The following is a 20,953-nucleotide window of genomic DNA, read 5'->3' on the forward strand; positions in this document are numbered from 1 at the left end:
TTGCCACTTGGAAAAAAGCCTTTCTCACAAGTGCCGGCAGAGTCACATTAGTGAAATCAGTGCTAACCAATGTCGTCGTGTATTATTTTTCGGTGTACCTGGCTCCCATTTCAGTTATAAAGTCCTTAGAGAAGATCATGAGGAACTTTTTTTTTTACTCGAAAATTTTAAAATTTTATTCAAAAGAAAAACAGAAGTACAAGATGAGAGGCGCCTAAGCGCAAACAAGAGAAGGCAAAAGCCGACCCAACACACAAGCAGCAAGAAAAGCACATTGGAAGCAACTTCCTAACAAAATAAGGCTAGCCTAACCTACACAGACTATAATTTCTTCTTAGGTATTGGGGTTCTTTTCCCTCTACCCAAATTATCATTGCTAGGACCCAAATATTTGATTGGTTTTGAGGAATGGAAAGTATCAACGATGCCTCCAAAGATTTTTTTAACTTCAACTTCTTTAGATCCACGCGAAAGACCAATTGATGAACTAAACTTCAAAAGTTTATCCAAATTTTGTTCTTTAGTCATTGGTTTCCATTGAGATACCTCCTCAACTGACATTACCTTTGCAACACCCACGACATCATTGTCCGTTTCGTATTCAGACTCTTCACCTTCACACGAATATACTATGGGCTCTTCAATATCATGTTCTTCATTAACATGGCTCTTGTCTTCGTTATGATCTTCAGAGTTTTCTCTTGCTACATCCAGAAAGACATGAGATTTTCAGAATTTTGAGCCTTTGCCTGACCACTATCCTCATCTGGTCTTGCATTTTTTCACCGCTCTTTAGTAACTCTTCCAAAACAGTTTCAGAAACAGCACCTAAGACACTATATGGATTCAAATTGCAGATTGGGATTTGCTTATTCCCCTTCTTGGAAGAGCTCTTAATCCTTCTAGCATATGTTCTACTCTTAATAAAAGGTTCTTCTACTTGCTTTCCAATATCTGCAGCTTTAGCTAAGACTCCTTCACCAACAATTTGTATTTGCTGATTTGGTTGCTCATCAATGTAGGTAGAAGGGTTGGTCTCCTCTGAGATCCCAATATCCTCCCCTGCCTTCTCTATTTCCCCTTCCTTAGATAAGGATTGAAACCCTTTCAACATCTCAGAATTTTGCTTCTTCTTAGGATTCGAGTGAGCTTTCCCATTAGCTTTCTTTAAAGAACATTTGTTGCTCGAATGACCAAAAGATTGACAAAGATTGCACTTTTGTGGTTTTCACTGACACTCCACGGGGAGATTCATTACAAACTTTCCATAAATCCACAAAGGAATAGCGCTAGGGAACTGACAATCAAAATTAATTTCAACAAGAACCCTTGCGTAGGAAAGTCTAGTTTTGTTGATGGTGCAATCATCTATCATCAAGGGTTTTCCCACAAAACTAGCTATCAGAACAAGCCCTAAGTTGTTCCAGAGATGAATAGGAACGTTGTAAATCAACATCCACACATGAATGGACTTCATCTCTGCAATTGAGTTCTCAATCAAGGGACTCCAGGGCCTAACCACAAAAAAAAAACTACCAGAAATATAGAAAGCCCCATGATCTAGAGCTAAATTCCTATCCTCGGAATTCAAAAACTTGAAAACAAAAGAATTGCTGCTGTGGAGAGTAATGGATACCTCAGATTTTGTCATCCAAACTTTAGCTGCTGCATCCTTCACCATCGAGTAAGATAGTTTGCGACCTATAAAATACCCAATTGCAAGTTCTTTGCATTCTTTAAGTTTCTGATGAAGAATCTCGGAGGAGATAGACACTGCTTTCATTCCCTCCATCATGACTGGAGACTGATAGATCAATGGATTCTCCTCAGCATTCTTCTTATTTGGGAACAAAGATGACCAATCATCAACATGATTTTCCCTAAAATTCGTCTGTAGAGTAGGTGCACGTCTAGGGTTATCTTCTTTACCTCCATTTGGATTCAAGAGAGGAAAATCAACTAAACCCAAGTTTAAACCAGAGTCAGGTGAAGAAGATTGTTCTTTGTTTCCTTGAAAATTGCTAGAAATCACAACAGATCTGCCCTCCATGGTCGAGAGAGAAAAAAATTCAACCTAGAAAAATCGCCTGAGAAATCGCTGCCACGTCATCAGACACTCTCTCCCCCTCCTATGGGTTCATTTCCTACTTACGATCATGAGGAACTTCATATGGGACAGTGGAGAAACTACAAGTTTACGCTTGATCAAGTGGGAAGACTTGTGCAAAACCCTCAAAATAGGTGGGTTAGGCATAAAGAACCTTCAAATGATGAATCAAGCTCTCATAGCTAAATGGGGTTGGATATTTGGAGAAGAAACGGATTCTCTGTGACACATAATCATTCGAGAAAAATACGGAGGGCCGCAATCCATATGGACACCTCAAATTCCTTCCTCTTCTTATGGATGGTAGATTTGGAAGCATGTTACAATTCAGTTCCAGCGGGTAACCTCTCTCTCTAGTATCTCAATTGGAAATGGTTTAACCATCTCATTCTAGCTAGTCAGTTGGAATTCTGATGCATGTTTAAGGGACATGTATCCTTCCCTCTCCAAAATTGCTGGTCTCAAGCAAGGCTCTATTGAGGAGCACATTTCATCGGATGGTAACATTTGGTCTTTCCATTTCAAGAGAATTCTGAAGGAATCTGAAGTCAACCAATTAGCTTCCATGCTTGCATCCATAGGTCATTCTCCACCACCTCTTTCCAGTCAACCTGACTCAAGATTTTGGCATCCATCATCAACAGGCTCTTTCACCGTAAAGTCAACCTATAAATTCTTGGTGGAGAATGTTCAAGATGTTACAGTTCCTAATTTCCCCTATAAGGCGATCTAGAATCCGCATGTCCCACCAAAAATATGTTTCTTCTTTTGGACAACAGCCCATAATAAGATCGCCACCCAAGACTCTCTTCAGCATCGAAACTTCAAGCTTGCGAGCAGATGTCCTCTTTGCCTTGTTGAGTGTGAATCAACTGAACACCTTCTTCTGAACTGTCATTTCTCTCGCAAAGTATGGTCCTTAATTATTTCAGGGACGCAGTGGTGGATTCCTCCTCTAAAAGTTCTTCAACTAGCTCAAACTTGGTCATCTGAAGGTATTTCAGGTCCAGCGAAAGAAATATGGGACCTCGTACTAGCTGCCGTGATATGGGCCTTATGGAATAAACGCAATCGGAGAATTTTTGATGAAAAATCTCTTTCTAACTTCCAAGTCAGCGTGGAGGTGAAAGCATCAATTCTAGCTTGGAGTTCCGCCTTCAACAGAAACTTTAACTTTAGGCTTGATTGGTGTGTCTTCTCTTGGGAGAGCATATTTCAATAACATAGTAACTTAAGAGTTTTGCTTCTCTTTTACTTCCATCACGTTTGCTCTTGCGTTTGTAATTATTTATTCTCTCTGTAATAAAATTCCCCCCTTTCTCGAAAAAAAAAAAATCATTAATGAAGCGAAGAGTTTGATCTCTCTTTGGTGCTCGGAAAACAAATGGTTTAAAACAACATCTTTTAGGATCTTATCACATACCACAAAGTTATCATTGATAACATTTTATATAGGTTTATAACTTTTTGTTACAGGTGTTTTTATCATTTCTTAATAAAGTATTAATATCTCTACTAAAAAAATAATAAGTAAAAGCACAGAATAAAAAACAATGCATGAACTACGCAAAATTTAAGCATGACTTCATCCTTGAATATGAAAGAAGAACCATACTGACGTCCATGGAACCAAATATTTGGAGACTCATTCATGACTACTTAAAGAATAAACCTTACTTCCTACTGAAACTACATATATATTCTCATGATCCCTATTATATAGAGAGGCAACCTTATTAAAATAAAGAGACCTTTATTACGAATTCTCATTTTTCCATTCAGCAATGGCAGCAGCGCCCAATATCCTTCTTATTCTTCTTCTCCTTTCTTCATTTGAAGCCCTTTCTACTGCTGATCACGAGAATGAAACCATAGATGCTATGATCAAACAAGTCTGTACTAATACCGTAAACACGGAATCGTGTTACACGAATTTCCAATCCGAATGTGCGCGTATGAGCCCATCTAAAACTCCGACTTCCATTCTAAATGCAGCACTTAAGGCAACAATATTCGAAGCACAACGAGCCATTAAGCTTGTCACGAAATTCACTGATTTATCCACAAACCCACGCGAGCAAATTGCAGTTGAAGACTGTGTCGAGCTTCTTGATTACTCCGTCGACGAATTAGGATGGTCAATGCAGGAAATGGAGAAAATCCGGAACAGTTCGATTGCAACTCACCACGAAGGAAACCTAAAAGCGTGGCTAAGTGCTGCCTTAAGTAATCAAGATACATGTTTAGAAGGTTTTGAAGGCACAACAGGCCATATAGAGAGGTATATTAGAGGAAGTTTAAAACAGGTGACGCAACTAATTAGCAACGTTTTAGCAATGTACAATACGCTACATAGTGTTCCAGCAAAACCACATCAAAATAGAACGACAACTCACGATCATGCTACTTGGAACCGCCACAATTTGGATCCAGATTTTCCTCCATGGGTTTCAGACAGAGACCGTGAAGCCGTAGCTGCACATACTCAAAGTATGAACGCGGATGCTATTGTGGCATTGGACGGAAGTGGGCAATTTCAATCAATCATGGAAGCAGTGAACCAAGCTCCTAATTACAGCGAGAAAAGGTACGTGATATATGTGAAGAAGGGGGTGTACAATGAGAATGTAGAACTGAAAAAGAAAAAGACAAATATCATGTTGGTAGGGGATGGCATGGGAATCACAGTTATCTCGGCTAACCGTAATTTCTTGCAAGGGTGGACTACTTTCAGAACAGCAACATTTGGTACGCTTACACTTCTTGCCCCCACAATTTATAGCGCGGTTGGATACCAATTTGCTCCTGACTTCTGCTTCGGGAGATGCAAAAATTATCTTGCTTCACAAAAAACTGACTTTTCAACTTCTAGAAATCATTCTAAAAAGTTGTTGTCAAATTGATTTTTAACTTTCCGACATCTAAAAGTCGTTATGGAGATACTTCACGTGGTTTTCTCGCAATAATGATTTTCTTTTTCATGTTCTCTTTAGCTGTTTCGGGAAAGGGGTTCATAGCAAGAGACTTAACATTCCGGAACACAGCAGGTCCGCAAAACCGTCAAGCCGCTGCCCTATGAGTCGACTCGGATCAATCAGCATTTTTCCAGTGCAGCATCGAAGGTTACCAAGACACCTTGTACGCTCATTCCCTCCGTCAGTTCTATCGTGAATGCAGCATTTACGGAACCATAGATTTCATCTTTGGTAATGGAGCTGCTGTACTCCAAGGCTGCAAGATTTTCACTAGACAACCATTACCACACCAAAAAGTCACAATAACTGCCCAAGGCCGGAAAGATCCGAACCAAAGCACCGGGTTTGCTATACAACGCAGCTACATTTATGCAACAGAACCAACCTATTTAGGCAGGCCGTGGAAACAATTTTCAAGAACGGTTTACTTGCAGACGTATATGAGTCACCAAGTTCAACCTAGAGGGTGGCTTGAATGGTATGGAGATTTGGCTTTGAACACGTTGTATTATGGAGAGTACATGAACTATGGGCCCGGTTCATCGTTGTCTGGCCGGATTAAATGGCCCGGTTATCATGTTATACATGATGCTGTAACTGCTAATATCTTCACTGTTGGACGATTCATTGATGGCAAAGCTTGGTTACCATCTACCGGTGTCAAGTTTCAAGTCGGTCTTACAACTTAATTGGTAAAATCATTCTTAAAGTCAGATATGCATTGATGTTATTTTGCTAACATTGAATTTGATATAGTCAAGTCCCATATTTGACAAAGTCAAAGAGCTTTGATTGCATATTTACCATGGGCAGACCATCTCCAATTCCTACTCTTTTATAGTCCTCTTTTCTCTGCATCAATTATTGGCCATCAGTTTCACATGTAAACAGACCTCCAATTCTTCACCCTTGACTCTGAAAATGTACTCCAGTCGATTGAAACCGACACTTTTCTGATTCCAAGTTGGTTTTATTACGTTTGTCGTCAGACCTTCGCTAACGCGATAAATGGGTCCGACACCGATAAATCGTACTAGTAGGTGCCAAAATTTTCCAATAAAACGGAGTACTGGTTAGGCGTTGCTGTAAACCATCACAGCTGTACTGGTCGAGGCTCATCATGGAGATAGTGAAATGTGCACCACTTGTGTGAAATTAAGGTTTAATACTACTGAATTAATTCTTGTGTGGGTTAATATACAGGAGACAATAAGTGGTTGAAATTAACTGATGCTACTATGAGCTTCTAACGATGATTGTGGATCTTTCATATGTGGCATCATTTTTAAGACATCCTCTAGGTATAAAATTCTAAATATTATGAGAAAATAATTTTTGTCTCCAATCCATAAAATATTATATCATTCTTTTATTTATTTGTAGGTATATAATTGATTAAAATTATTTCTTTTATTGTTTTTAATGATTTTTATTGATAAAAAATGTGACTAGGATGGGAGGACATCCTCTAAGTGAATGTCTAAAACTAGAGGTTGACCTAGAGGATGTCAAACTTATTTTTCGCCACATCATCCTCACATCAATGGGTTGGAGATGATTTTTTGCAAAAATTGTGGTGTATCTTACGTGGATGAAGACTTTTTTCTTCACACACATTCCATTGGAGAAGCTCTAATATCCCTTGCAGTTTTGCTACACACAACGTTGTGTACACCGAGAGGGGATCCAATGCCCAAAAAATCACTCTCTCTGCATTGGAATAGGGGTGGGTAGAAATGAATCCCACCCCTCCCTCACACGTTACACACAACGTTGTGTGTCTATCACTTTGGTATCCCTTGAGAAGCCATGAAAACACTTAAAAGTTGACTAGAAAAATGAGTTTTTATCTGATTTCATTATTATTATTCACGCGTTCTTTTGCAAATCATGAACATCTTTTGATTCCATATTCTTCTATAGATGAGCCTAGCACATTTCTAGAATTTCTTCATTCTTCAATCAAACTGAAGCCTAGCCATGGCTTCTACATTGTATTCTTCTTCTCTTTACACAACACTTTGTTATATTATTCTCCTTTTTGTCCTGTCATCTCCTTCTTCTAGTGCTGCAAGCACTCCTTCATATGCGCCTACGACGCCCGTGGCACCGGAAGTAGTCTGCAATGCAACTCTATACCCAAACTTTTGCAAATCCATATTTCCAAGAACAGGAAAATCAAACGTCTATGATTATTGCCGATTTTCCATGCGCAAGTCTTTATCGGAAACAAAGAAGTTCATGGCTTCGGTCGATTCTCTTCTCACGCGCTCGCGTACTTTGTCAAAGAATGTTGTTCAAGCTCTAGAAGATTGCCGGCAACTTGAACAACTAAATATGGAATACTTGTCAACTACTATTAGTAGTATTAATTCCACCAGAACCCTCCCTGCAATGAAGGCTGATGATATGCAAACCTTGCTTAGTGCCATTCTAACTAACCAGCAAACTTGTTACGAAGGCCTTCAAGAAACTGCGTCTCCTCAGATTGTTAAGGGTGCCTTGTATGCACCTCTTTCAAATGAGAATAAGATATCTAGCGTATCTCTAGCTCTATATAACCGGGGATGGGTACGTGAAAAGAATAGAGGAAAGATGGAGATTGGGAGGAAGCTGTTATTCTCTGACATGATTCGAGATGGTGCGTTGCAGTTAAAGATGTCTAGTCGAAACCGTGAGATCTTTGAGTCAGCAAGCAAAAGAAAGTTGGTCCAGACGGTTTCAGATAAGGTCGTAGTGCGAGATATGGTGGTAGTGAACCAAGATGGTAGTGGCAATTTCACCACCATAAATGAGGCAGTCGCTGCTGCACCTAATAAAACACGCATCACAGATGGTTTTTTCTTGATTTACATCAAATCCGGTGTTTACCAAGAATACGTTGACATTGTTAAGAACAAGAGAAACATTATGATGATAGGAGACGGAATCAATAAGACTATAATCACCGGAGATCGAAGCGTTGGCGGTGGCTCAACTACTTTCAGATCAGCAACCTTCAGTAATTCTAGCGAACTCATTTCATTTCTATTATTTTAGATGTGATTTTTAATTAGTCCGCTCAGAATTTCTTATATCCTCTGCATTCATTACTAACATGCACATGAATTTATTAACTGCAGTTGTCGTTGGGGAAGGATTTGTCGGGATAAATATCACATTCCGGAATACAGCAGGACCGAGCATGAACCAAGCAGTGGCAGTACGAAGTGGAGCTGACTTCTCAACTTTCTACCGGTGTAGTTTTGAAGCGTACCAGGATACTTTATATACTCACTCCCTCAGACAATTCTACAGAGAGTGCGACATATACGGAACGGTTGGTTTCATATTCGGTAATGCAGCAGTTGTTTTCCAAAACTGCAATATCTATGCAAGGCTACCAAATCCGAGGCAAGCTAATATGGTAACTGCTCAAGGAAGAGCAGACCCAAACCAGAACACTGGAACCTCGATTCAGAATTGCAATATCTTAGCTTCACCAGACTTGGCTTCGAGCAATGGCACTACTAGAACATACCTAGGAAGACCATGGAGAGAGTACTCGAGGACTATTTACAGTCAATCGTTCATTGATAGTTTGATTGATCCTTCGGGTTGGGATCCTTGGACTGGAGAATTCCTAGACACGTTATATTATGCAGAATTCAATAACAGGGGACCTGGATCAAACACAAGCAGCAGAGTTCAGTGGCCTGGTTACCGCACTATTGATCTCATGAATGCAACTGCCTTCACGGTCTCGAGCTTCATTGTAGGAGATGATTGGCTGCCTGCAACCGGAATTCCATACAGAGGGGAATTACTATAAAGTCTATAATTCTTTGCATGCTAATTCAAGATTATTAGCTTTCATGCAACAAAATTCTTGTATTTGAGACTGTTACCTTTTTGAGCAACAAATAAATGTTCCAATACCTCGCTCAATGGTACTCCACGTATCCCGGACTCAACATATTTTTAAGTCAGATGACTTAGGTCTGACTCGAAACACAAACATATTGAGTCAGATCCAAATGATTCAGGTAATTTTAGTCAGTTTTAGGTGAGTCAGAACTAGAGGAGTCAGACAAGAAGGAAAAAAAAACATGATACAACATATCATCTATAGTGTACCTTTCTGAATCCAATTATGTCTGAGTGATTATCTGAGTGACTGTGTATGTGAGAGTGTCTGACTTTGTAAGTGTGTTAATCACACACGTTTTCTGTTTTGTTTCTGTTACTTTTCAATAACTGTAACTGACAGACTGTCTTACTCAGACAACACAGTATGTATGTAATGTAACAGCCTTAGGCTATCTCTCTCTCTTTTGTATCTTTATCAAAAACTAAATAAAGATTTTACTTCTCTTAATTCTAAAATCTTTCATGGTATCAGTCTTCTACGGAAGATCTTGATTCTTTCATCTTTTTGATCCTCAAATATGAAAAACACCATTCCGCCGTGCAAATTAAACATCTAAAATTTCTTCAAATCTCTAGTATTTATCTCTACGATTTCTTAAAATTTCTATTAATCTCATCTGTGATTCTAGGTCTAGTTTCTGTTCAAGATTTCGAATTTCTCAATGGCTACTCAATCTTCCTCCCTACCTTTTCAGGATATCACAAATTTTGTTTCAGTCAAACTGCAAGATGATTGATCTAACTATCTGATATGGAAATATCAGTTCGAGTCGATTCTTATTACTACAGATTTGTATGAGTTTGTGGATGGAAGTGTTGATAAACCGGCTGAAACTGTAGATATTGATGGTGAAGATATTCCTAATCCGTTGTTCTTTCATTGGTGCGAGATGAATAGATTTATTATGTCTTGTTTAAATGCTACCTTTGATGATATCTCGCTGGATCATTGGTTTTACATCTGCACGAGAAATTTGGGTATACTTGGAAAGGAAATTCATTCAAAAGTTCTCAGCAAAGAAATCTCTTCTTTGTAGTCAACTTCATTCCATCAAGAAAGGTAATAAAAGTATATCTGCTTATTTTGCTGATTTAAAAAATATTACAGATTCTCTTGCTGGAGAAAGAGTAGAAGAATCAGATGTTGTTATGTATGCTTTGATGGTTTAGGAAAGGAATATGGACAATTTATGATTTCTGCTCATAATAGGGAGACTGGGTTTTCTCTTCATGATGTTTTGTCAAGACACTTGCATCATGAACAATGGCCTAAAGAAGAAGATGTTGAATCTTTATGAATTCTTGAAACACAAAATCCAGCATATTATACAAAGAATCATTTCTCTAATAATGCATCTACTTATAAGTCTAATAATGCAATCTACTTCTAATAGTGATGGTAACAAGAATGTGATTCATGATTTTAGTGAGGTAGAATGCCATATTTGTAAAAAGACAGGACATACAACAATAAATGTCATTTTAGGTACATTCCTAATAAAGCTTCATCAGGAAAGGGTAAGGATAAGGCTGGGAGTAGTGGTGCTTCAAACACTATTCTTCCATACAAGTGAATTCTGCATGCTTAACTAGCTCAGATTGCAATGTTGATTCATTTTGTCTGCCTGACTCAGGTGCCACTAGTCACTTAACTAATGATGAAACTCCACTGAATAATGCAAAAGTTTATGATGGGGCAGATCTAGTGATGGTAGGATATGGCACTATGTTACCAATTGAGAAAACATGTAATATTGTGTTGGATACTAACTCTACTCAGTTTCATCTGGATGATGTTTTGTACTCCCTCCGTTCCATTTTACTTGCTTTTTTAGGGTTTCTTTTGTGTTCCAAATTAGATGATACTTTTAGTTTTTTTCCCAATTTACCCTGCTTTGGAATCACACCAGAGAATTAATTCTCATGGTAATCAACACAAAAACAATTACTCTATAATTTTTAAATATACCCCATGGAGGATATATACTCAATCTTGTACATCCCAAGTACATAACTATGGGATTGATAACTTTCCCTATATTTTAGAAACACAAAACTAGGTTATTTAATTCTTTAAGTAGGAATTAATATGGGTATTATTGGAAAGATTTTACTCTCTCTGATATTTCTTAATATCCGTGAAAAATTCTACAACGTCAAGTAAATCGGAACGGAGGGAGTATGTACCAACAATCAAACAAAATTTGTTGTCTATTGCTAAGTTTACAAAGGATAATCAAGTTTTTGTAGAGTTCTTTGATTGAGGATATGAGATCAAATGTGTAAAGACAAGAAAAGTGTTAGCTGAAGGAAAAATTAAAAATAATTTGTATCCAATTGAGGGTCTTACTTCCTTTGCTTTAACATTTACTACTGCTACTTCAAATACTTCTTTGTGGCACAATAGATTAGGTCATAATTCTGATTTGATTCTTAAGAAGATTGCCAGTACTTCATCCATCTCAACTCATTCTGGAAGTACATGTTTGTGTGAAGCTTGTCAGAAGGGTAAAAATCACAAGTTGCCAGTACTTCATCCATCTCAGCTCAAATACTTCTTTGTGGCACAATAGATTAGGTCATACTTCTGATTTGATTCTTAAGAAGATTGCCAGTACTTCATCCATCTCAGCTCATTCTGGAAGTACATGTTTGTGTGAAGCTTGTCAGAAGGGTAAAAATCACAAGTTGCCATTCTATGATTCTAAGAGGACTACAACTTCACCATTACATCTTGTACATTGTGATATCTGGGGTCCAGATCCAACTGTTTCTTCACTTGGTTTCAAGTATTATATGTTGTTCATTGATGATTATTCCAGATATCACTGGATTTATCCTCTCAAGAGTAGATATGAAAGTTTATCTTGCTTTCAACACTTTAAAGCTACTGCGGAGAATATTTTATCTGCTTCTATCAAGTACTTTCAATGTGATAATGCTCTTGAGTTAATCAAGGGACAATTTAAAGAATATCTGGATCAATGTGGAATATTTTTGATAGTTTATTGTCCTCATCTTCATCAACAAAATGGCTTGGCTGAAAGGAAGCACAGACATATAACTGAAACGGGTAATACTTTATCCTTTCAAGCATCTCCACCTAAATCATTCTGGTATGATTCCTTTTTAACTGCAACTTATATCATCAACAGACTTCCTACAAAAGTTCTTAGCTTTAAGTCTCCATATGAAATACTTTTAAACACTCTTCCAGATTACTCATTCTTTAGAGTATTTGGTTGTTGTTATTATCCTAATCCGGAGCCTTATAGAACAAATAAGCTGAGTGCCAAGTCTGCAAAATGTGTATTCTTAGGTTATAGTCCTATTCATAAAGGAAATAAATGCTTTGATTTAATCAGTAAGAAGACATGTATTTCAGTACATGTAAATTTTGATGAAGACTACTATCCTTATGAGACAAATTCAAGTGCAACTACTACTGCCATATCTCCACCAACTACTTCTGATGCTTCTACTCATGATACTTCTATTCATACTTCTACTGATATTCCTTCTCCTATTACTACAAGGTCAAGATAAGGTATTACAAAGCCTAAGCCACTACCTACTGATTTTGTGTCTCATTCTTTGATTAAGTATCATGTATATTCATCTTATAGTGCTACAACTTCTAAATTTTGTTGAGCCTAAAACTTTCAGGACTGCAATCAAGAATCCAAAATGGCAAGTATCAATGAAGAATGAGAATGTAGAACTCATTGAAAATGATACATGGGATCTGGTTCCAAATGATCCAAGTTATGATGTGCTAGGTAATAAATGGGTTTACAAAGTAAAGTTGAGTGTTGATGGCACTATTTAAAGATTTAAAGCAAGACTTGTGGCTAAGGGATATAATCAAATGGATGGAGTAGATTATTTTGAAACCTTTAGTCCTGTGGTAAAGGCAACAACTATGAGAGTTGTTCTTACAATTGCTATTTCTAAAAATTGGTCCATTAAACAGTTGGACATAATCAATTCCTTCTTAAGTGTGTTAATCACACACGTTTTCTGTTTTGTTTCTGTTACTTTTCAATAACTGTAACTGACAGGCTGTCTTACTCATACAACACAGTATGTCTGTAATGTAACATCCTTATAAAGCTATCTCTCTCTCTTTTGTATCTTTATCAAAAACTAAATAAGATTTTACTTCTCTTAATTCTAAAATCTTTCATGGTATCAGTCTTCTACGGAAGATCTTGATTCTTTCATCTTTTTGATCCTCAAATCTGAAAAACATCATTCCGCTGTGCAAACTAAACCTCTAAAGTTTCTTAAAATCTCTAGTATTCATCTCTAACATTTCTTAAAATTTCTATTAATCTCATCTGTGATTCTAGGTCTAGTTTCTGTTCAAGATTTAGAATTTCTCAATGGCTACTCAATTTTCCTCTCTACCTTTTCAGAATATTAAAAATTTTGTTTCAGTCAAACTGCAAGATGATGGATCTAACTATCTGATATAAAAATATCAGTTCGAGTCGATTCTTATTACTACAGATTTGTATGAGTTTGTGGATGGAAGTGTTGATAAACCGGCTGAAACTGTAGATATTAATGGTCAAGAGATTCCTAATCCGTTGTTCTTTCTATGTCTTGTTTAAATACTACCTTTGATGATACGATTTCTCGCTAGATCATTGTTTTTATATCTGGAAGAGAAATTTTGGTATACTTGGAAAGGAAATTCATTCAAAAGTTCTCAGCAAAGAAATCTCTTCTTTATATTCAACTTCATTCCATCAAGAAAGGTAATAAAAGTATATCTCCTTATTTTGCTGATTTAAAAAATATTACAGATTTTCTTGCTGCGATAGGAGAAATAGTAGAAGAATCAGATGTTGTTATGTATGCTTTGATGGGTTTATGAAAGGAATATCGACAATTTGTGATTTCTGCTCATAATAGGGAGACTGAGTTTTCTCTTCATGATGTTTTGTCAAGACTCTTCCATCATGAACAATGGCCTAAAGCAGAAGATGCTGAATCTTTAAAAATTCTTGAAACACAAAATTCAGCATACTATACAAAGAATCATTTCTCTAATAATGCATCTACTTATAAGTCTAATAATGCAATCTACTTCTAATAGTGATGGTAACAAGAATTTGATTCATGATTTTAGTGAGTAGAATGCCAGATTCGTAAAAAGACAGGACATGTAGAAAATAGATGTCATTTTAGGTACATTCCTAATAAAACTCCATCAGGAAAGAGTAAGGATAAGGCTGAGAGTAGTGGTGCTTCAAACACTATTCACTAAGCATTTGTCTCTATACAAGTGAAGTCGGTATGCTTAACTAGCTCATTTTGCAATGTTGGTTCAGTTTGGTTGCCTGATTCAGGTGCCACTAGTCACTTAACTAATGATAAAACTCTACTGAATAATGCAAAAGTTTATGATGGGGCAGATCAATTGATGGTAAGAGATGGCACTATGTTACCAATTGATAAAACATGTAATATTGTGTTTTATACTAACTCTACTCAGTTTCATCTGGATGATGTTTTGTATGTACCTACAATCAAACAAAATTTATTGTTTATTGTTAAGTTTACAAAGGATAATAAAGTTTCTGTAAAGTTCTTTGATTGAGGATATGAGATCAAATGTGTGAAGACAAGAAAGGTGTTAGCTGAAGGAAAAATTAAAAATAATTTGTATCCAATTGAGGGTCCTACTTCCTTTGCTTTAACAGCTACTACTGCTACTTCAAATACTTCTTTGTGGCACAATAGATTAGGTCATACTTCTGATTTGATTCTTAAGAAGATTTCCCTTACTTCATCCATCTCAGATCATTCTGGAAGTACATGTTTGTGTGAAGCTTGTCAGAAGGGTAAAAATCATAAGTTGTCATTATATGATTCTAAGAGGACTATAACTTCACCATTACATCTTGTACATTGTGATATCTGGGTCCAGCTCCAACTGTTTCTTCACTTTGTTTCAAGTATTATATCTTTTTCATTGATGATTATTTCAGATATCACTGGAATTATCCTCTAAAGAGTAGAGATGAAAGTTTATCTTGCTTTCAACACTTTAAAGCTACTTCAGAGAATATTTTATCTGCTTCTATCAACTACTTTCAATGTGATAATGCTCTTGAGTTAATCAAGGGATAATTTAATGAATATCTTGATCAATGTGGAATAGTTTTGAGAGTTTTTTGTCCTCATCTTCATCAACAAAATGGCTTGGCTGAAAGGAAGCACAGACATATAACTGAAATGGGTAATACTTTATCCTTTCAAGCATCTCTACCTAAATCATTCTGGTATGATTCCTTTTTAACTGCAACTTATATCATCAACAGACTTCCTATAAAAGTTCTTAGCTTTAAGTCTCCATATGAAATACTTTTCAACACTTTTCCAGATTACTCATTCTTTAGGGTATTTGGTTGTTGTTGTTATCCTGATCGGGAACCTTATAGAACAGATAAGTTGAGTGCCAAGTCTGCAAAATGTGTATTCTTAGGTTATAGTCCTATTCATAGGATATAAATGCTTTAATTTAATCAGTAAGAATACATATATTTCAGTACATGTAAATTTTGATGAAGACTGCTTTCCTTATGAGACAAATTCAAGTGCAACTACTATTGCCATATCTCCACCTACTACTTTTGATGCTTCTACTCATGATACTTTTATTCATACTTCTACTGAGATTCCTTCTCCTATTACTACAAGGTCAAGATCAGGTATTACAAAGCCTAAGCCACTACCTATTGATTTTGTGTCTCATTCTTTGATTAAGTATCATGTATATTCATCTTATAATGATATAACTTCTGATTTTACTGAGCCTGAAACTTTCAATACTGCAATAAAGAATCCAAAATGGCAAGTACCAATGAAGAATGAGAATGTGGCACTCATTGAAAATGATACATGGGATCTGGTTCCAAATGATCCAAGTTATAATGTGTTAGGTAATAAATGGGTTTACAAAATAAAGTTGAATGCTGATGGCACTATTGAAAGATTTAAAGCAAGACTTGTGGCTAAGGGATATAATCAAATGGATGGAGTAGATTATTTTGAAACCTTTAGTCATGTGGTAAAGGCAACAACTGTGAGAGTTGTTCTTACAATTGTTATTCCTAAAAATTGGTCCATTAAACAGTTGGACAGCAGTAATGCCTTCTTACATGGCTTGCTTGAAGAAGATGTTTACATGAAGCAGCCTAAAGGTTTTGAAGATCCTCAGCATCCAGATTATGTATGTAAACTGAAGAAGAGTCTATATGGTCTTAAACAGGCACCAAAGGCCTGTTTTGACAGATTTTGTGGCACTTTGATAGACTTTGGTTGCACTAGATCTGCATGTGACCATTCTATGTTTATCTACCAGTCTGGTGACAACATGGTTATACTTGTACAGTATGTTGATGACATCATACTGGCATGCTCTTATATGATTCTCAATGACAAGATTATTGCCTTTCTTCTGCAAAGCTATCCAGTTAAAGATTAATTTAGGTGTTCTGCATTATTTCTTGGGCATTGAAGCAGAGTTTCAGAATAATTCTCAACAAATTTTGTTGTCATAAGAACTATAAATTGGAGTTGTTGGAAAAGTATGATCTGCTCAACTACAAACCTTCTAAAACTCCAGTTACCAAGAGACCAAGATTGTCATCTAGCACTGGTACTCCATTAACAAATGTTACAGAATATAGGAGTATGGTGGGAGGTCTTCAGTACTTGACCATGACAAGACCTGACATTTGTTTCAGTGTCAATTATGTTGCTCAGTTCATGCAATCTCCTACGGATGAACATCTACTGCTAGTTAGAAGAATTCTGAGGTACTTAAAGGGTACACTTGGAACTGGTGTATTACTTCTGCAGGAGACATTACTTCTATTTCTGCATACTCAGACTCAGACTGGGCTGGCTATCCTGATACAAGAAGGTCTACATCAGGTATGTGTGTATTTCTTGGTTCATCTCTGGTATCCTGGTCTTCCAAGAAACAACCTACAATCTCTAAGTCCTCAGCAGAGGCTGAGTATAAATCTTTGGCAATCACTGCAGCAGAGGTAGTGTGGATTTCTTTCTTGTTGCAAGAACTAGATGTTTCTCTTACTACCCCATTTCAACTCTTTTGTGACAATGTTTCTGCCAATAGTCTAGCAACAAACCCAGTATTTCATGTTAGGGCTAAACACATTGAAATTGATTATCACTTCTTAAGAGAATTAGTCAGTTCAGGTTTCTTGCAAATCAGCTAGCTGCTCTGTTTACAAAGGGCGGTTCATTGTGTTTTTCTATCTCTGGCTGGCAAGTTTCTTTGCTTGATGTTGTATCAGCTTGAGAGGGGCTCTAAGGATTCAGAATTTCTGAATCCATTTATGTCTGAGTGATTATCTGAGTGATTTTGTACGAGAGAGTGTCTGACTTTGTAAGTGTGTTAATCACACACGTTTTCTGTTTTGTTTCTGTTACTTTCAATAACTGTAACTGACAGGCTGTCTTACTCAGAAAACACAGTCTGTCTGTAATGTAACAACCTTATAAGGTTCTCTCTTTTGTATCTTTATCAAAAACTAAATAAAGATTTTACTTCTCTTAATTCTAAAATCTTTCGGTGCCTAAAACCATCAGAGGTTCGTATTGTTTCAAGTTCATTGAGACTTCAAAATAAGATTATATCATTAAATTTAGCAGATTCATTGCATCCATTGCCACCATTAGATTGGTCGTTTTGTGCACTAATTAATAGTAGAATGGAGAAATGCACAATTGTTGTCAGAAATAGAAAACGTCGAACTTAGAAGCTAGACTGATGATTCCTGCGTCTCACCTTTATACATGGTGGTTAGATAATCTACCAGAAATAATTAAGGATTGACGCCGAATTCAAACTGACTACGTACACTCAAATGTCTATCTCTGTAAATTCTTTTCAGCCTTCCATTGTGTAGTAAATTTTTCCTCTTTATTCTTAACAAACTTAACTAACTTTCAAATTTCCTAGATTTATCTCTCAAGTCTCAGCCTATATATAAATAAATCCTTTGTGTCATCATAATAGTTCACATTTTCTTAGCAGTTAATCAAAAAATGCCGATTCAACATAAGAAGAATAATTTAGCGATGATAAGCGCCTCTTGGATGGTGCTAGTATTCGTCATTGCAGCTCATGTCGATGCCATTCGCGGTGTTGATATCATTGACGGTGTATTAAACACCACCAAAAATGTCATTGGTGCTGTGCCACTGTTCAATGCCACCAATAAGCCAATCGGGCCAATCCCGGCTATTTGCAAACTAATGAAGTTCGAACAGGCTTGCATTGATACCTTAAACAAAGCGGAACCCCGCCACGTAAATGATCCGAAAGAACTTATTAAGATTGGATTCCAGTCGAACTTGGTGCAACTCCATGGATCACTCAGTTTTTCAGGAGGGTTGCTGAGGCGGGAGAGAGAACCAAGGGCCAAGTTGGCTCTTCACAGTTGTCAGGAGCTTATGGATTATGCAATCGATGGAATCAATAGATGTTTCGAACATATAAATCCTTTGGATATCTTCAAGATTTGTGACGTCGTAAAAGACTTGCAAGTTTGGTTATCGGCGGCATTGACGTACCAAGACACATGTTTGGATGGTTTTGAAAGCTCAAACAGTAATTCTGGGGTATCCATGAAAGGATCATTAAAGTCTACAATGGAGCTGACTAATAATGGACTTAGCATGGTTTCTGAACTCACAAAAATCCTTGGCATTTTCAAGATTCCATTTCTTCACCATGGAGAAGAACCGGAATCAAATTCCGAATCAGAAGCGTCCACTGCACAAGGTTTCTTCACAGCAGGGGAACCAAAGTCAGAATCAGAATCAACTTCTCAAGAACCGAAGTCAGAATCAGGATCAACTTCTCAAGAATCGAAGTCAGAATCAGAATCGACTTCTCAAGGCTTGTTCACTGCAGGGGACTCGAAATCAGAATCAGAATCAGAATCAGAATCGACTTTACCAAGTTGGGCCACGGCAGGGCAGCGCAAACTCCTGCAAAGCAATTCCGATTCGATCACTCCTAATGTTGTTGTAGCCCTTGACGGGAGCGGTAAGTATAAGTCAGTCGGGGATGCACTCCAAGAGGTTCCTATGAAGAACAAGAAACCATTTATAATTTATGTAAAGGAGGGTCTTTATAATGAATGGGTCAACATTACCAAGCAAATGACCAATGTGATGTTGATTGGAGATGGCGCCACAAAAACAAAGATCACCAACAACAAAGGCTTTACGGACGGGATCAACACTTTTTCAACCGCAACATTCAGTATGTAGCTCATTTATCTATATAAGTTTTCCTTCATTGATATGCCTATATTTAGTAATCAAATATGTGTAAAACTTATCAGGTGTCGTTGGAGATGGTTTCATGGCCAAGGACATTGGATTTGAAAACAGCGCAGGAGCAGTTAAACACCAAGCTGTGGCATTGAGGGTCTCGGCCGATATGTCTATCTTTTATAGAGTACAGATTGATGGTTACCAAGACACATTATATGCTCACGCCAATCGCCAATTTTACAGAGAATGTACCATCACTGGGACAATAGATTTCATTTTTGGTGCTGCAATGGCATTATTCCAAAACTGCAAAATCATAGTAAGGAAACCTATGGAAAATCAATCAAACATGGTGCTCGCCAGTGGAAGGAAAACGAAATATGACCCAGCTGCCCTCGTCCTCCAGAACTGCACCATCACCGCAGACCCCTTGTTGTTCCCCGAGAGGTTTACGTTGAAGTCCTACTTGGGTCGGCCGTGGAAAGAATATGCAAGACACATAATCATGGATAGTCAAATTGATGACTTGATCGATCCGGCAGGTTGGCATGAATGGATGGGCGACTTTGGTCTCAATACTTGCTTCTTTGCAGAAGTTAATAACAGGGGTCCTGGTGCTGCCTTGACAAAAAGAGTTAAGTGGCGTGGTGTAAAGACGGGAGCCCTGCCTCCAGAACATTTTAAACAGTTCACTGCCACTTCTAATGTTATGAAGGGTGGTAAGTTTATCATGAATTCTGGTGTCCCCTACACTGCAGGAATGTGATTTATCATGACTTCTGGTGTCCCTTACAATGCAGGAATGTGATGATGTACATAGTTTCAAAGAGTCCGTCAGATATACAATCTTGACCGGGACGACTAAAAAAGAAGAAGAAAGCTACCAAAGCGTTTATACTCTCAATACGTCGATTTTTTATGATCAAGTAGGAATTAAGCAGCCGCAATATTTGCATACTTAGTCAATCCAGTCCTCTCGATCGTCACTAGTGTTTTTTTCCTTACGAAAACCTGTACGATCATTTTTGTGTGAATGTACATGCATGTTGGTTCATGGATCAATAAAATTTTGTAATTACTATTTAGTCTATGCTTGTGCAATCCCATCTACCGAGCTAGCTATATTGCAATATGAAACTAAGATCGATCATCTCCATTAATATTCATTTATTTATACGTTGCCTACTTGAGAAACAGACACCCTCTTAGTGGCAGCAAAAAGCCAGACAAAAATGAAAATGAAATCAGATATAAAGGAATTTAAAAAAATTATGTATAGTTGGATACATTTACCTTGCTTGAACACAGATTTTTACTGCACTTAAGCTAAAATGGGCTAAACTTTAAACCTAATACAACTATTTATTTATTTTGTTTGGGAGTGGCTTAAGATAGGCCTAGGTTGGTTGTAGTTCCGCCACTGGTCTGGTCAATGGTCAAAGTCAATATCAAGCGGTCAAAACTACATTCCCCCGACCTTGTCTAGTTCGCCGGCCCACTAAAGTCAACCCAGTCAAAGTCAAGACCCACCAGTCAATCCACTGGTCCATGTCAGTTTGATCCGTATCCACCGATTCAATGCTACAATCCGTCAGGAGGGTTTTAAAAGTATCTGGATTGCTTGATTGACCAA

The 20,953-nt window shown here is 37.3% G+C and overlaps 3 protein-coding genes and 1 pseudogene across 5 annotated transcripts; 3 read left to right on the forward strand and 1 right to left on the reverse strand.

Annotated features, from left to right (window-relative positions):
* Window positions 1-321: 321 nt before the first annotated feature.
* On the reverse strand, window positions 322-2,050 carry LOC113345235. The gene is made up of 3 exons (XM_026589037.1): window positions 1,259-2,050; window positions 787-1,165; window positions 322-704 (listed from the first exon to the last, which is right to left on the reverse strand). Exons 1-3 carry the CDS (start codon window positions 2,048-2,050, stop codon window positions 322-324), a joined length of 1,554 nt encoding a protein of 517 aa, XP_026444822.1.
* A 1,841-nt stretch (window positions 2,051-3,891) lies between these two features.
* On the forward strand, window positions 3,892-5,771 carry LOC113345136 (annotated as a pseudogene).
* A 1,291-nt stretch (window positions 5,772-7,062) lies between these two features.
* LOC113345583 (pectinesterase-like) lies at window positions 7,063-8,893 on the forward strand. 2 transcript variants are annotated; one of them, XM_026589355.1, is made up of 3 exons: window positions 7,063-7,147; window positions 7,202-8,083; window positions 8,205-8,893. In XM_026589355.1, the coding sequence occupies exons 1-3, from the start codon at window positions 7,063-7,065 to the stop codon at window positions 8,891-8,893; spliced, it is 1,656 nt and encodes a 551-aa protein (XP_026445140.1). The 2 variants fall into 2 exon arrangements, with proteins under 2 accessions (XP_026445140.1, XP_026445139.1); XM_026589354.1 differs by having other exon boundaries at window positions 7,063-8,083.
* Window positions 8,894-18,042: 9,149 nt separating this feature from the next.
* LOC113345544 (pectinesterase-like) lies at window positions 18,043-20,470 on the forward strand. Of its 2 annotated transcripts, XM_026589305.1 has the most exons (3): window positions 18,043-19,306; window positions 19,389-20,039; window positions 20,121-20,470. In XM_026589305.1, exons 1-3 carry the CDS (start codon window positions 18,082-18,084, stop codon window positions 20,126-20,128), a joined length of 1,884 nt encoding a protein of 627 aa, XP_026445090.1. In that variant the 5' UTR covers window positions 18,043-18,081; the 3' UTR covers window positions 20,129-20,470. The 2 variants fall into 2 exon arrangements, with proteins under 2 accessions (XP_026445090.1, XP_026445089.1); XM_026589304.1 differs by having other exon boundaries at window positions 18,044-19,306; window positions 19,389-20,470.
* Window positions 20,471-20,953: the final 483 nt, after the last annotated feature.

This window comes from Papaver somniferum, unplaced genomic scaffold (genome assembly GCF_003573695.1).
Source record: "Papaver somniferum cultivar HN1 unplaced genomic scaffold, ASM357369v1 unplaced-scaffold_81, whole genome shotgun sequence".
NCBI classification, from domain to species: Eukaryota; Viridiplantae; Streptophyta; class Magnoliopsida; order Ranunculales; family Papaveraceae; genus Papaver; species Papaver somniferum.

What these genes read in the sequence shown, in the direction of transcription:
- LOC113345235 (XM_026589037.1), bottom strand. Translation starts at nt 2,050, where the DNA reads ATGGAGGGCAGATCTGTTGTGATTTCTAGCAATTTTCAAGGAAACAAA. An exon ending in TGTGGATTTATGGAAAGTTT is followed by an intron (nt 1,166 to 1,258) that starts GTAATGAATCTC and finishes TGTTCTTTAAAG; the next exon opens with AAAGCTAATGGGAAAGCTCA. An exon ending in GGAAGAGTTACTAAAGAGCG is followed by an intron (nt 705 to 786) that starts GTGAAAAAATGC and finishes TTCTGGATGTAG; the next exon opens with CAAGAGAAAACTCTGAAGAT.
- LOC113345583 (XM_026589354.1), top strand. Translation starts at nt 7,063, where the DNA reads ATGGCTTCTACATTGTATTCTTCTTCTCTTTACACAACACTTTGTTAT. An exon ending in TTTCAGATCAGCAACCTTCA is followed by an intron (nt 8,084 to 8,204) that starts GTAATTCTAGCG and finishes TATTAACTGCAG; the next exon opens with TTGTCGTTGGGGAAGGATTT.
- LOC113345544 (XM_026589304.1), top strand. Translation starts at nt 18,082, where the DNA reads ATGCCGATTCAACATAAGAAGAATAATTTAGCGATGATAAGCGCCTCT. An exon ending in TTTTTCAACCGCAACATTCA is followed by an intron (nt 19,307 to 19,388) that starts GTATGTAGCTCA and finishes AAAACTTATCAG; the next exon opens with GTGTCGTTGGAGATGGTTTC.